This window comes from Adiantum capillus-veneris, chromosome 17, assembly GCF_014529385.1.
Source record: "Adiantum capillus-veneris isolate H3 chromosome 17, ASM1452938v2, whole genome shotgun sequence".
NCBI classification, from domain to species: Eukaryota; Viridiplantae; Streptophyta; class Polypodiopsida; order Polypodiales; family Pteridaceae; genus Adiantum; species Adiantum capillus-veneris.
This window is the reverse complement of record NC_140947.1, coordinates 29,867,999-29,881,919: the sequence shown is the minus strand read 5'-3', so window position 1 is coordinate 29,881,919 and position 13,921 is coordinate 29,867,999. Positions and strand designations below refer to the sequence as shown.

Below are 13,921 nucleotides of genomic sequence, written 5' to 3'. Positions count from 1 at the left end.
GGAGTAAGCCCAAAGCTTTGCAGAAAGCTTGGAGCTTCTCACAAGACAATGCCTTTGTGAAAAGATCTGCAAGGTTGTCCTGTGTCAGCACATAAACCAAGCTGATCTCTCCTACTGAGAGTCTATCTCTAACATAGTGGTAATGCACTTCAATGTGCTTTGTGTGAGCATGAAAAATGGGGCTCCTCGCAAATGCCAATGCGCACTGATTGTCAGTGTAGATGATGTGGGTAGTCTCCTATCCAACACCCAAATCATCCATAAGGCATCTGAGCCATACACACTCAACTGAGCCTCACAATTGGAAGTGGCCACAGTAGGCTGCTTCTTGATCAACCATGATATGCATGAACTACTGAGCATGAAACAAAAGCCACTCATGGATGCTCTCATGTCATAGCAACCAACCCAATCTGAGTCCAAAAAAGAATGTAAATCTGGCGGCAATGATCCCCCCTTGGGATAAAACAAGACAAGGTGCAAAGTCCCACTCAAGTAGCAAAAATCCTTTTGACAGCCTGTCAATGCTTAGACACTAGGCTATGCATATATCTGTTGACTTGTGAGACTGTAAGATGAATATCAAACCTCGTGTTGCATGCATATATAAGGCATCCAACAACAGTTTGGTAAAGAGTGACATTGGCAGGATCACCAACCTCATGAAGACTCAATTTCAAACCTCTTTCCATGGGACTAGCAATAGGTTTGCAGTTTTCAAGTCAAAACATCACACGGTTTAAATTGTATGCCTAAGTAATGATGCAACAACCCCAAATCTTTCATCTTGAAAGTAGCATTCAAATCAGCCTTAATTCAGCAATATGGGTCTCATTGGATTCACTGATCAACAAATCATCAACATAAAGAACGACGATGAGAAGTACATCACTCTCGTGCTTTACATACAAAGTGCTTTTTGTTGGACTGGTACAAAAGCCTCATTTAACCAAATGAGTGTTACCTTTCTTATACCAAGCACGAGAAGATTGCTTCAACCCATACAAAGCTTTCTTACATTTGCATACTTTATCTTCCTGCACTTTAATGACAAAATCGTGAGGCTACGTTGCATAAACTTCCTCAAATATGTCACCATTCAAGAAAGCAGTAACGATACTGATTGATGTACATCCCATCCAAAATGAGTTGCCAATGCACATAGAAAACACACAATAGTCATACAAGTCGGAACAAAAGTCTCTTCATAATCAATGCCTTTTTGTTGTGCATAGCCTTTTGCAACAAGTCAAGCCTTATAGCGATCAATCTCACCATCCAGCTTAAGTTTCATTTTGTAAACCCACTTCGTACCAATGGCCTTTTTGCCAGGATGCAAATCACATAAAGCCCATGTGTCATTTTCTATAAGTGCATCATATTCTAATTGCATGGCAGCCATCCAATTTTTTGAATTTTGTGCTTCATCAAAAGATAGAGGTTCCTCTACATCACATAAGCTAGAAATAGCCAAAGTATAACAATCTAATGTATAAGATGCATGGCGAGAACCTGAATGAGTACGAGTAGACAAAGTTGCATCCAAGTTCCTATGATGTAATGTATGCACCGGCCATTTTGGCATACCTCTAGTCTGCTCATTCTTAGCCCTTTTCACATCAAGTACATCATGTACATTTGCATCAATAATAGGCTGATCCGTAGCATTCTTTGAAAGTCCATAGGCTGTGTATTTGCCTCATCCAAATTTACATTCAAATTTCCACCACTGAATAGAGGCAAAAAACTGTCATAATTGTCCTATGAGCTTACATTACTATCTCTAGTACATGACAACAAGGGATGAACATAATCTTCCACAAACACAACATCTCGTGAAACCAAGATACGCTCTGTTTGTGGATGGTACAACTTGTAACGTTTCCTTTCAGTACTATAACCAACAAGAATGCATTTAACAACCTTATCATCCAATTTTCTACATTTTGTTTGTGGCACCAAAGCATAAGCCAAAGAACCAAAAATGCATATGTGATAAATAGATGGCTTCCTATCATGCCATGCTTCATAAGGAGTCATAGACTTCAAAGCTTTTGTAGGACACGTATTAAGTACATAAGTAGCACACATGATGGTCTCAAGACAAAACGAATGTGGCAATTCTTGACTCTTGAGCATACATCGTGCCATTTTTGTAAGCGACCTATTTTTTCTTTCAACAACACCATTTTGTTGAGGTGTGTACGACACTAAACATTGGCGTTTTATCCCTCAACTAGCTAGAAATGCATTAAACCCATGAGACATATACTCCCCCACCTGGATCTAAATGGAGGGTGCCCATAGTACATTTAGAGACATTTTCATTCATAGCCAGAAATTGTTTGGAGCACATAAACACTTCAGACTTAGCTTTAAGCGGATACACCAACGCATACCTAGAGTAACCATTTATGAAAGTCACGAAGTAAAGGTAATTGTCCAAGGACAGAGTTTGTATAGGCCCAAAAACATCACTACGCACAAGTTGTAACCTGCATGTAGCCCTTACTGAACCATCCTCTAGAAATTTCAAACGCTACATCTTACCCAAAATATAGCCTAAACGCAGTAAACCGACAAAATTCAGATGCCCAAAATGTGCATGCCAAAGTTTTACATCTGAAACAACCTTTGAGTCCACAACTACATTTGCAAAATTCTATCCACACTTGTCATACAAAGTGAGCTTATACAGCCCATGACACAAAATGCAAGAAGCAACAATTTCATCACCAAAATTGAGATCATGGATTGTACATATGTCATCCACAAATTTGACAACAAGACTAAGTCTAGCAAGTGTAGAAATAGTCACGAGGTTCTTCTTGATCCCAAGTACAGAAAGTGCATCAACAAGTGTGAAAGAACTACCATTCGTAGCAGTCATCACAATATTTTCAACTCCTTTGAACAAATAAGAGGCATTGCTGGCACAAGTGACTGTATTCCCATGAGGGACATCCTCATCAAGGGAGGTAAACGAGTCACGATGAGAGGTAATGTGCTTTGTAGCACCACTGTCAAAGTACCACACATGAGAATGTGCAGCCAATTGACATACATGCATCATGGACAAAAGGATTGTAAGTGCACTCTGCACTAAATTCCCACTCTACATCTATAACAACATCACAATCTCCTTTCATAGTAGACTCTACAATAGCTGCACTTCTAGTGGAACCAGACTCTTTCTTCTGGGCATCTTTTGCCTTCAATTTAGGACACTGCTTGATCAAGTGATCATTAGCCTTGCAATAATGGCAACACATCTTCTTTTTTTTCTATTCACCAGAATTCGGAGATGAGGTGTTGCCAATAGAAGCATTGGAAACATGTGAATTTCCACTCGCAAAAGAACCATGAGAAGTGGCCACATTACTATTACCACTTTTTCTTTGAGCAGCAACGAAAGCTTGCTCAACTGCACACTTTTTAGCCATGTTCTTTCTTACAAGTGACTCTTGCAACATCAATGTGCATAATGCATCAAACTTGACAACATCATGATTTCCTTGGGTCATAAGTCTCCAAGTACTAGCAAAAGTCTGGTAAGAATCTGACGATGCATCAAGGATAGTCTGCACAAGGGAATTGTCAAAAAAGACTTTGCCTAAAGAAATGAGTTTCTCATTAACATCCTTGATACCAGCAAGGAAAGTGTCCATGTCATCTTCCTCATGCATAATCTTTGATTCCAGGTCTACGCAGCAATGCAATTTTAGCTTCATTGTGACTTGCATAAAGACGAGCTAGAACATCCCAAGCCTGTTTAGCTAATTTAGATGAGCAAATGTGAGGAGTAACAATGCGCTTCACAGATAATGCAATCAATGCATGCGCCTCTGCATCTCTAGCATCCCAACAAGCCTGCTCAGCTCTAGGCAAAAGAGCTCTAGCAGCAGCAGCTGTGCCACCAAAACCTGCAACATCCTCAACCTCTGTATCCATAGAATCATGGCGTACATCAATGCCCTGCACAACATTCCAAACGCCCTTTGACATAAGAACATGTTGCATCATGTAAGCCCACATTGGGAAATTGTCCCCATCCAATTTATCCTCAGTAGCAACCATCTTGAACACATCTGTGCTGTTGTCAGCCATGGCAAGTTCCTGCACCTGATGTGAAAACTGCCCAAAAAGAGGATAAATGAAGCAAGAGCAACACGTGCTATGTAGCACAACCCCTAGAAGACTGTAAGGGACCTGTTATGCAAAAAACGATAGGCACTAACAGAAATTATGCACAAAAGGACGAAATTGCTTGCATAGAATTGCATGTAGTGAAAATGAAGGCCGAAATGAACCCAAATGGAGAATCTGAGCAGACCAAGCTCTTTGAGTTCTCCCAAGATATGTGTCAATTTGCTGACGCTGACCAAAGCTCACCCAAATCGAAGAAAGTGAGCAGGCATGTGTTGGTGACTATGCCCGGGAGGACACAACTTGCTTTGGTTGGAAATAGGGTTCTAGGGAAACACACACAAATTGGAGAAGATGAAGAAGCTCTAGGCACACAACAGAGAGTAGTATAACTTAGCGTACAATGAAAATATGAGTTAGCCCTAGAGTGATGGGCGTATTTACAATGCACGGGGGAAAAACCTCCTAGTGAGGGAAAAAATGCCCTGGTGGTCCTAAGTGTGTTCACACCACTTCCACATATGTATGGTAACAAAACTTTAATTAAGTGTTTTTTGGGGTGTAAGGTAGCCCAATTTGTCGCTAATTGGTTATTAACTTGTTGACTCTCATCTAGGAACGGCTTAGTATGGCAGAGTGAGCACATTTAGATGGAGGTGAAATAAGAAACCACATTTGTAGTAATTTCCTACAATTTCGTGAAAACAATTTCATGAGTAGAATACGTAGATAGCAATTTTGAGCGTACAAAACGACTGGAAAGCAAAATATTGATAACGAGAAACCAAAAAAAAAAAAAAGAATTCAAATATTGATTGTAAGAGAATATTTCAACAATAGTCTTGTAGGGATGCTTAAGCTAGAGAAACATGGACATCATATTTGCAACTTTTGCAACGAGAATTCTCTATGTCTATAGACTATGATTCGCAAGAGGTAAGTTTTTTCAATATTGATTATCTTTCAAGTTCTTACTTGGTAGTTACATGTCATGAAGTAATGCATTGAGTAGAAAATATATATAACATACAAAATTATCATGTTAAAAAAATATTGTAGGGATGCTTAAGCTAGAGAAACATTGACATCATATTTGCAACTTTTGCAACGAGAATTCTCTATGTCTATAGACTATGATTCGCAAGAGGTAAGTTTTTTCAAAATTGATTATCTTTCAAGTTCTTACTTGGTAGTTACATGTCATGAAGTAATGCATTGAATAGAAAATATATATAACATACAAAATTATCATGTTAAAAAAATATAGTAAGCATACTTCATTACGAATTTTGGTAGCTCAAGCTGTATTGACTCATTCCAAAGGGTAATGCCATTGCTATTCCCATTGCCATTGCACACAGACATCGTTGTTTGAAATTTCACAAGTGAGACCTTGTCTAAAAATTACAATTGAATTGAATTTGAAGGTTTACCAGTCGCCACAGATATTGAGGGGATCAAGGGTGGGGCTGCATCTAGCAATCCCGGGGGAAATCGAGGTCGTGAGTGTGGAGCCCCAAATTTACAACTGCCACATGAGCACCTGGCTGCGGTTGCCAGATGCACCCCCAATCTTGATCCTCTCAAATACCTACAACCTTGATCCTCTCAATATATATTCGTGGCGTGTCAAATAGAGAGGAGAGTTTTACTACCCATTCCGAAGATACATGGCTATGGATGCGCCAGGACAGAAAGACACGTGGCAAGACGAAAATGTGCCAATAGATTACACATTTGAGCAAAGTAGAATAGAAGCAGCCGGTGACTATGAAGGCCTTCGCGTTCACATCGGCAACTTCGTCTTGGGGCTGCACCTTTCGTGGTTCGTTCTCGCGCTCCTCTCGTACGTTCTGCGCTCCTCTCCTCTTCATGGGATCGAGTATTTCTGCTTCTGCAACTGCTTCTTCAGATGGCTCCCCTTCTCCTTCCTTAACTGGTAAGCAAACTCCTCCCCCTCCCACCGCGAGAGAGAGAGAGAGAGAGAGAGAGAGAGAGAGAGAGAGTTTCGGCATTGTTGTGAAACTGCATGTCTCCATTTTGGATAAACAACTATTAAGAGTAACTATTCTGAGCACTTGCAGTGGATAGTTAGAACCTTCGTAAAGGTCTTCTCTGTCATGCAACCTCTCACTTTTAACTTTATGCCTTGGTTACCTATAGAAATCAGCTTGAAACGTGACTGAGTGCATTTATGGGTGGCAACATCCAAGTTAAGCTTTGAAATAGCAGTTGAGAGGATTAGGCAACTTTGAAATTGCGTTTAAGGAGAGTGTTCTTGCCCATGCTGACATAATTTGTGCAAAATTCAGTGAGAGCTTTGACTTCTTTTCAAATTTTTTTTGGCCTGGCATGGTGGTCAGTACTACTTACGAGGTTGCTGAAAATGCAAGTCTCTCCTGCATAATTTCAAATTTGTTATGAAGTTCAAGTCTCTGAAAGATTTCCTAGTCAGGGCTTGTTTTTCCATTAGCTTTGACGGATGAAGATTGGAAGAAGCGCCTTACCCCTGAACAGTACACTATCACCAGAAAGAAGGGAACGGAGAGAGCTTTTACTGGGTATGTGCACTGAATTTGTTGTATCTTAGGTGGCGGCTTGATTTCAACAGAGACTTTGCTACATGAAAGCTGACATACATCTTCTTGTTTTGATAGTGAGTATTGGAATACAAAATCTCCTGGAACTTATGACTGTAGATGCTGTGGTACTCCCTTGTTTGAGTAAGTACTCAATTAACACTCGGGAATATTTTCTGTTCTTGGTGGAGATTCATCAGTTGACACAGTGTATTTGTCCAAGCTGTTATTATCGCAGAAAAGGGAGCTCAAGATTGTGTGTGTGTGTGCGCATGTGCTCTTGCATAAACACGTGCACATGATTTTGGGAATGGGAATTGTGGGCTTGCTGTTGCTGGTGTTACAAGCGATTATGTTTGAACCTTGTTTTCCCTTTTTGTGTTGGGTGTTATAGTCTCTATATATACACACATCTTAGTACTGAGGCTGGCTGCTGCTGATATTTTCTTATTTCAGCTCAACAACAAAATTTGATAGTGGCACGGGTTGGCCTTCCTACTATCAACCAATCAAAGATAATGTGAAGTCAGAAACGGACTGGTCCATTCCTTTCATGCCGCGAACAGAGGTTCTTTGTGCACAATGTGATGCTCATTTGGGCCATGTCTTTAATGACGGACCACCCCCAACTGGCAAGCGCTATTGCATCAACAGGTTTCTCTCTACCACTTGCAGATGTTTTTTTTTAAAAGTTTGCTATTGAAAACAATCGTCACTAGCTCTGCTTGTATATTTTTTTCCAATTGTCATTGTAGCGTGTGACTGGTATGAGTGCCATGTTATGTAAAGGACAAATACCCCATTACATCTTCAGCGCAAATAGGTCCTCTTTGTGTAACCACACAGCTGAAATGTTTCTCAGCATGTACTGTTGAATCACATTAGGATTTTATACTATTTACGTGTGCATGCTGTGACCTCTTAAATTTTTTCCCATTGCAAAGTACTGGCTGAGCTATAGTTGCAAGGGTTGGCCAAAGATATTGTTGTGGCATAAATGTAAGACCTAAAATTTATCAAATTAATTTTGTTGTAGATATAATGTATGATGGAGATGATGGTTTTGTAGGCTTATGTTTTTTATAAAGAGAAAGGATCTTACCACTAGTTAAAAATGTTGGTAGGGCTGCAAAACTGTCCATGTAAAAGGTAAGAGGCATGTAGATACTCTTACCTTTGCCAAGAAGGGGGTCCAAACTTGCCAAGTACTGGTGAAGGCCCATTGCATCCATTGCGTATTGTTTGAACTGTCTTATAGGTGAGCATTTATTTTTAACCATTAAAGCCTGCACACAAAAGGCTTCTTCTTCTGTTTCTTAGCCTGTCCTCTAGATGTCTCGGCTGAGTCGTTAGCTTTCTATGCTTTTCTTGACCCCTAGGAAGCTTCAGGAGTCGCTTTTGCAAAGGGCTTCTTTGTTGAATTTTTCTTTGACTGACCATCTTTTTCGTTGCTTTGGAATCCACTGTTTTCTCCTTTCAACAAGGCATGGCCAGTGTTGGCAAGGTGGCCACTCTGTTCTTTATACAATAATTCTTGAGGCCTTTAGGCAGCCCACAACAATACTCTATCTGCTTTGTCAATGGCACAAATCTGTAGGAAGTTACGCTTTACAAAACTTTCGATTGTACTCCAAGATTTTGCAAATAGCCACATTGAGTTGGTGCCAATTTGTCATAACAACAGCTTCAAATTCATTTGACAACCATGCAGATGCAAACATTTGTTTGAAGTAAAGAAAGGTAAGAGCCTTCGTCTTGTCTTCAAATCCTCTGAAAGTATCAAACTTCACAGTTGCACCACCTTCTTTGTATGGTTTTGGCTTGTCCAACAGTGCCAAATCATTATAGGGAAGTGTCTCCGAGTAACCGGGGAACGGATTTTTACATGCCTGGAACGTCGGAACAGCGTTCCGGCCGGTTGGAAAAAGTTGGAACGCTCCGGAACGGCAGCATGTGTCACAAAGTGATGACATGGCTACCGGCAGGCAGAAACCCTAATTTTGGCCAGAAAACCCTGATTTCCTGCAAACCCTAAAATCTGCCAGAAACCCTAATTTTCAGAAACCCTACTTTTGCAGAAACCCTAACTGCTGGCTGAAACCTTAAGTGGCTGAAAAACCCTAAATTTGGCGCTAGTGCCACGTGGCAATAGTGTACGGATTTTCGGGAATTGCGGCGCAGATTGCGGAGGTGAAAAGCATTGTAAGGGCGAAGCAAGTCTGCTTTTTCTCTACGCTTGGCAAGAGAGAGAGAGAAGGATTACTTGATTTTATTTTATTAAAAGCCACACAGAGAGAGCTTGTGAGAGAGAACTCTTGCTTTTGATTTTGAAAGCTTTTGGGGCTGTGCTTTTGGCATCCCTTGTAACCTTTAAATTAGTGGTGAGGGCCTCACTTCTCAAAGCATCTGGACGCAGAGTCTGAGAGTGAAACCCGACCCACTCTCTTGTACTTTGGACTGATTAATACAAAAAGAAATACCGTAAGGGGCGCCAGTCTTTGGGGCCAATATCTCTAGGCACGGAACTCCGCCGGGCCAGTGCAAATCTATTGTGATTTGTGAATTGTTTGAAGTGGTTATTTGGTGCTGTCGCGGTTGATTCTTGACTTGGAGTGTCCAAGTCTGTTATAGTGGTATCAAAGCATGGCCGATTTCTCTTCCTACGGAAAATTTGATCCCCAAATTTTTTTTCCCAGAAGTCTCTTCGGCTCGTTGTGTCATGTTCTCATCTGTGGGGTAAGTCAGACTACGAGGGTGAATGGCAAAGCCCCGCTTCGCACGACTCATCAACTCCTGAATAGAAGCTGACTTCTGTTCCAAGCAGTGATCTCGGATCTCTGTAGGTAGACCCAAGGTGAACCGCTGAATCTGTTCTCTGAACGAGATCTTCTTGAATGAAGAGGCGGGTAGAAAAGAGCTCCAGAATCTTTCACAATAAGCATTGATTGTATATTTCTTGGTCATCCGAAGATGGTTCCAAGCAGCTTGTATATCTCGTTCGTATTCTTGCGTCAATGAAAGTAGAAAGAAAAAGAGCAATCCAAAGAAAAAGGATGCACGACCCAAGCTTACTCATGAGGAGAGAGCTCGCTTCATCAGAGAGGGGAAGTGCTTTGGATGCGTGGAACAAGGACATATCTCAGCGAAGTGCCCTAGAAAGGCACAGAAAGAACAGAATGATAAAGATGATGACAGGCCTGAGAGTTTGAGAGCAGCTGAGGAACGTGGCAAAAAAGGTAAATAGAAAAGCGGAATTGGTACCACATGGCGTGGGATCTGCACCGAATCTAATGAATGAAAGTACAAACTTTGTCGCTTTTGGGGCAAAGTGAAGGATTAGGAAGCTCTTTTGAAGGAGCCAAGGCCAACTTCTTTTCACTTGGAATTGGCGGCTCAATTTGGAATTATGCCCGACAGCCACAGGCAGAGGTAGTTCGACTGGCACCCAGACGGGATGTTGCCATTACACCGAGCATTGGCAAACTTCGTTTGCAATGATAGGGGTGTTCAGGGCACGCGAGTGACGTTCTACTCAGGATCCCTTGGTACCACAAGAACTACGTCGTGGTTGACTAACGGGCCGAGAAAGCGACTTTGACAAATGAAGGGCTCAGAGATTGTACTTGATGAACTTCAGTTTTCTTTACTCATTCTTATGGGAGAGACCTGAACGATGGATAAAGGTTGAATATGTTTTGACGTGAACAAAAGAACGCCAAGATTTTTCTCCACACTCATGCCGGTTGCTTTTTAGAGGGCCTGAAGATCATACCATTGATCTGATACTTGGAAGCACACCACCGAACCGGCCACCTTACCGTGTGAGCCGAGTACAGAATAAAAAGATTATGAACCCAGTGAAAGACCTCTTGGAAAAGGGTCTTGTCCAGCATAGTACTTCACTGTATTGCTCTCCACTATTGTTGGATTTGAAGAAAGACGGATCTTGGAGAATGTGCATCGATTATAGAGCTTTCAACAAAATCACCATCAAGAACAGATTTCCGATTCCTAGGATCGATGATATACTCGACAGGTTACAGGGATCCTCTAGCTTCAGCAGGATTGACCTGAAGAGTGGATATCATCAGATTCGAATCGCACTGGAAGACGTCTACAAGACAACCTTTTGGACTACTTTTGGGTTATTTGAGTTTTTGGTGATGCCTTTTGGCTTAACCAATGCTCCTGCGACATTTAACCGGATGATGGAAAGGATTTTTCGGGAGTACAGGCTATTTGTTGGCACTTTCTTTGATGATATCATTGTTATCTCCAAGAATGTAATCTCCAAGAATGAGGCAGAACACAGAGATCATCTGCTTCAGAGATAAACTTTTTTGGGACACTTTGTCTCAGCAGCAGGAGTGCAAATGGATCTGGCCTAGATAGACGCTATCCGTGATTGGCCCGATTTGAAGAATGTCCATGAAGTTGAAAGCTTCTTGGACTGTGTTCGTACTACAAACGGTGAAACGGTCCTGTTTAATCCAAAAAGGGCGGTAGACCTTAGTCTTAAACCTTATTTGCTTTCACCCATTTAATTTGTCGCCCACTTTACCTGTACTTTCAAGACACAACCAAGGGGAAAGGGATACAGGCTGCTAGAATGCACTTGTATGGGATGACCGACACCAGATTGGCCCTTAACTTAGGCGCCCCTTTCGGTATTTCTTTATTGTTTAAAAGAGCGAATAAACGCTGTTGTTCCCTACAAGCTGCCGCGCACAAGCTTGGCTGAATTTCAACTGTTCCGGCCCGAATTCGGCAGCATAACTGTACTAGGACCCTTCACAGTCAGTATTCCCACGCATTGAATGACTTTCCCGACGCATACGGGCACTTTGCAAAACCTGGCGAGAATCTGCAGCACGCTGAATTCTCTGTTTTCAGCCCCGAGAATGTGCGAGATCACCTGTACAGCGGTCCCCTCGCGTCCCCGAACTTCCTGGGGGTATTAGGGTCCGTTTAGGGCCAAAAACACAATTTCGGGCTCCGTTTTGCGTGCCGGTCACATGTGTAGCAAGCCCTCGAGCTCCCGCACCTGTAGGGCTACTTGCCCTTTGAATCGGACGAGATTTTTGACGTGAAACCTCTCCGAATTCACCTGTACCTGCGGGGGATTAGCCGCTAGCTAGTCCAGTACGTGTGCAAGAGGCTCTTGCCTCGGCAATCGTGCATGAACCCACAGAACTGTACATTGGTCAAATGAAAATCCCACTAGTGGGGCATAACATACTGCCATAGGGGAGAGAGAGAGCAGTGCGTAGCGTGCAGGGCATCACTCCTGGCACCACTGTACATAAGAGAGAAAGGAAGCACTCCATTGAAGCTCTCAACCTGTGACAGCATGAAAATGAGTCTTCTCCTCTCTAAAATCAGCGCCCCCTTCTCTTGCATGAGGAAACTGCACAGAAATGTGCCACTTGGCACATTTACAAGCCATTTCCCGTTTCGGGGTTGCCGCCTAAAAATCTCCTGACCGGTTGCCCAATTGACTTCGCAGCAGAGTTGTAAAATGTTCCCCTAGTCATACCGGAGGTAATGACGCGAACACATTTTCAGGTCCCAAAATAGCAGTTCCCTAAATTTTAGGAGATACCTCCATTGTATCTTTCTAGGTCATCTGACCCCCTTTGTACACTGCAGCCACACCAAGAACTGAAATGTAGCCTCCGTAGCAAAGGATTCCACTTCGGCTAGTCAATGATCCCACTTTGGCTAACCGTAGTCCTTGTCCAACCTTAGTGCTCTCTCTTGCCCTCAGGCCTGGACTCCCCCTGAAGAGTTCTACACTAGCTATGCAATGCAGGGCAGTTAGATTTCCCGAGGGGTGTTTCCAAAAAGTGAAAATGAATAAATAATAAGAAAGAAACCAACAAAAAGGATAGATAGTAGTCACACGCTGGTGACATACCCCCCTCTTGAAATCTCAAACGTCCTCGTTTGCATCTATGTCGTACATGCTGACAGTCAACACTGGTGTATTCAACATCTGTCGACACATGTACGACACATACATGCTCATTGTCAACCCTGGTGTATTCAACACCTCCTCGACACATGTATTGCCTGCGTGTGAACCCTGTCCCAATGACATAGTGGTAGCTTCGCACTCTGCCATTGCTTTGAGTCATTAATTTTCCAATGACAAAATGGTATAGCTACGCATTTTGCCACTGTCTTTTAGTACACGTTGGATCCAGTAACACTTTCGAGCATACCCAAACCGACAGTTTAAGAATGCAGTTACACATGTACCCTTAAATAGAAGCAATTACTGTATCCTTGACAAATTGACAAGAAATACTCACTTCTATAGCACTAACCAAAGTTTTGGACTTTCCATAAGAGCAATTGCCAAATTGACAATCTGTACAGCTCTAACATTCATGTAACATGTATTTGATTTGAGCTCAGTTTAAATACCATGTACATCATTTATTTCAGAAGCCATTGTTACACTGACAATCCATGTAGCTTTGAAACTCAAGGGGTCAAGGTAGGTTGCAAATCGAAGGCTTCAAGGTAAAGTGATAACACAGTTGGTGACTCTGCAAGTTCACCTTCTTCCATCCACTTAGCATCCATTGGTGGATAGTTTCTGAACTTCACCAAGTAACGCCTAGCAACCTTGCCTTTCACTTTTCTTTCTTTATGTGCCAAAATCTGTTCCGGGACCAAGATCTCGTCAAGTTCCTCAACTTCCGGCTGATCTTCAGCTGGCATATCCTCTGGCACATCACCCACATAGGGTCTGAGAAGACTCACATGAAACGCATTGTGAATCTTCCAACTCTCAGGCAATTTCAGCCTATATGCAACATCATTGATTATGTCGCATACGTGAAAAGGCCCATAGTAACGCATGCTGAGCTTTGGAAACAGTCTTTTCTTGCCCTTCATCTTCTTTAACCTTGCCTTTTCAAAGCGTAGAAGCACCCAATCACCAAGTGAAAATACCACTTCACGACGGTGACGATCAGCTGCTTTCTTTTGCTTTGCCTGAGTCTTTTCCAAGGCCACTTTGACCTTCTTGTACATTTCATCCATGTCCTGAACATACTTATCTGCTTCAAATATCTTGTCCTTTGTATGCAGTATGGAAGGAACTTTTTTGCCACCTTCAACTATCTCAAAAGGTGCCTTGCCAGTTGATGAATGCACTGTATTATTGTATGCATACTCCACCAATG

At 42.1% G+C, this 13,921-nt stretch overlaps 1 protein-coding gene across 3 annotated transcripts in view; it reads left to right on the top strand.

The window, feature by feature from the left end:
* The first annotated feature begins 5,894 nt into the window (after window positions 1–5,894).
* The window catches only part of LOC147437000 (uncharacterized), an 80,087-nt gene continuing 72,060 nt past the window's right edge, over window positions 5,895–13,921 (top strand). The window contains exons 1-4 of one of the 3 annotated variants that reach the window (XM_086486412.1): window positions 5,895–6,085; window positions 6,620–6,707; window positions 6,804–6,869; window positions 7,182–7,379. In XM_086486412.1, the coding sequence (XP_086342538.1) occupies window positions 5,917–6,085; window positions 6,620–6,707; window positions 6,804–6,869; window positions 7,182–7,379 (521 nt within the window). In that variant the 5' untranslated portion in view covers window positions 5,895–5,916. Of the gene's footprint in view, window positions 6,086–6,601; window positions 6,708–6,803; window positions 6,870–7,181; window positions 7,380–13,921 lie in introns of all 3 variants that reach the window. The other 2 variants (XM_086486409.1, XM_086486410.1) reach the window with 2 other exon arrangements.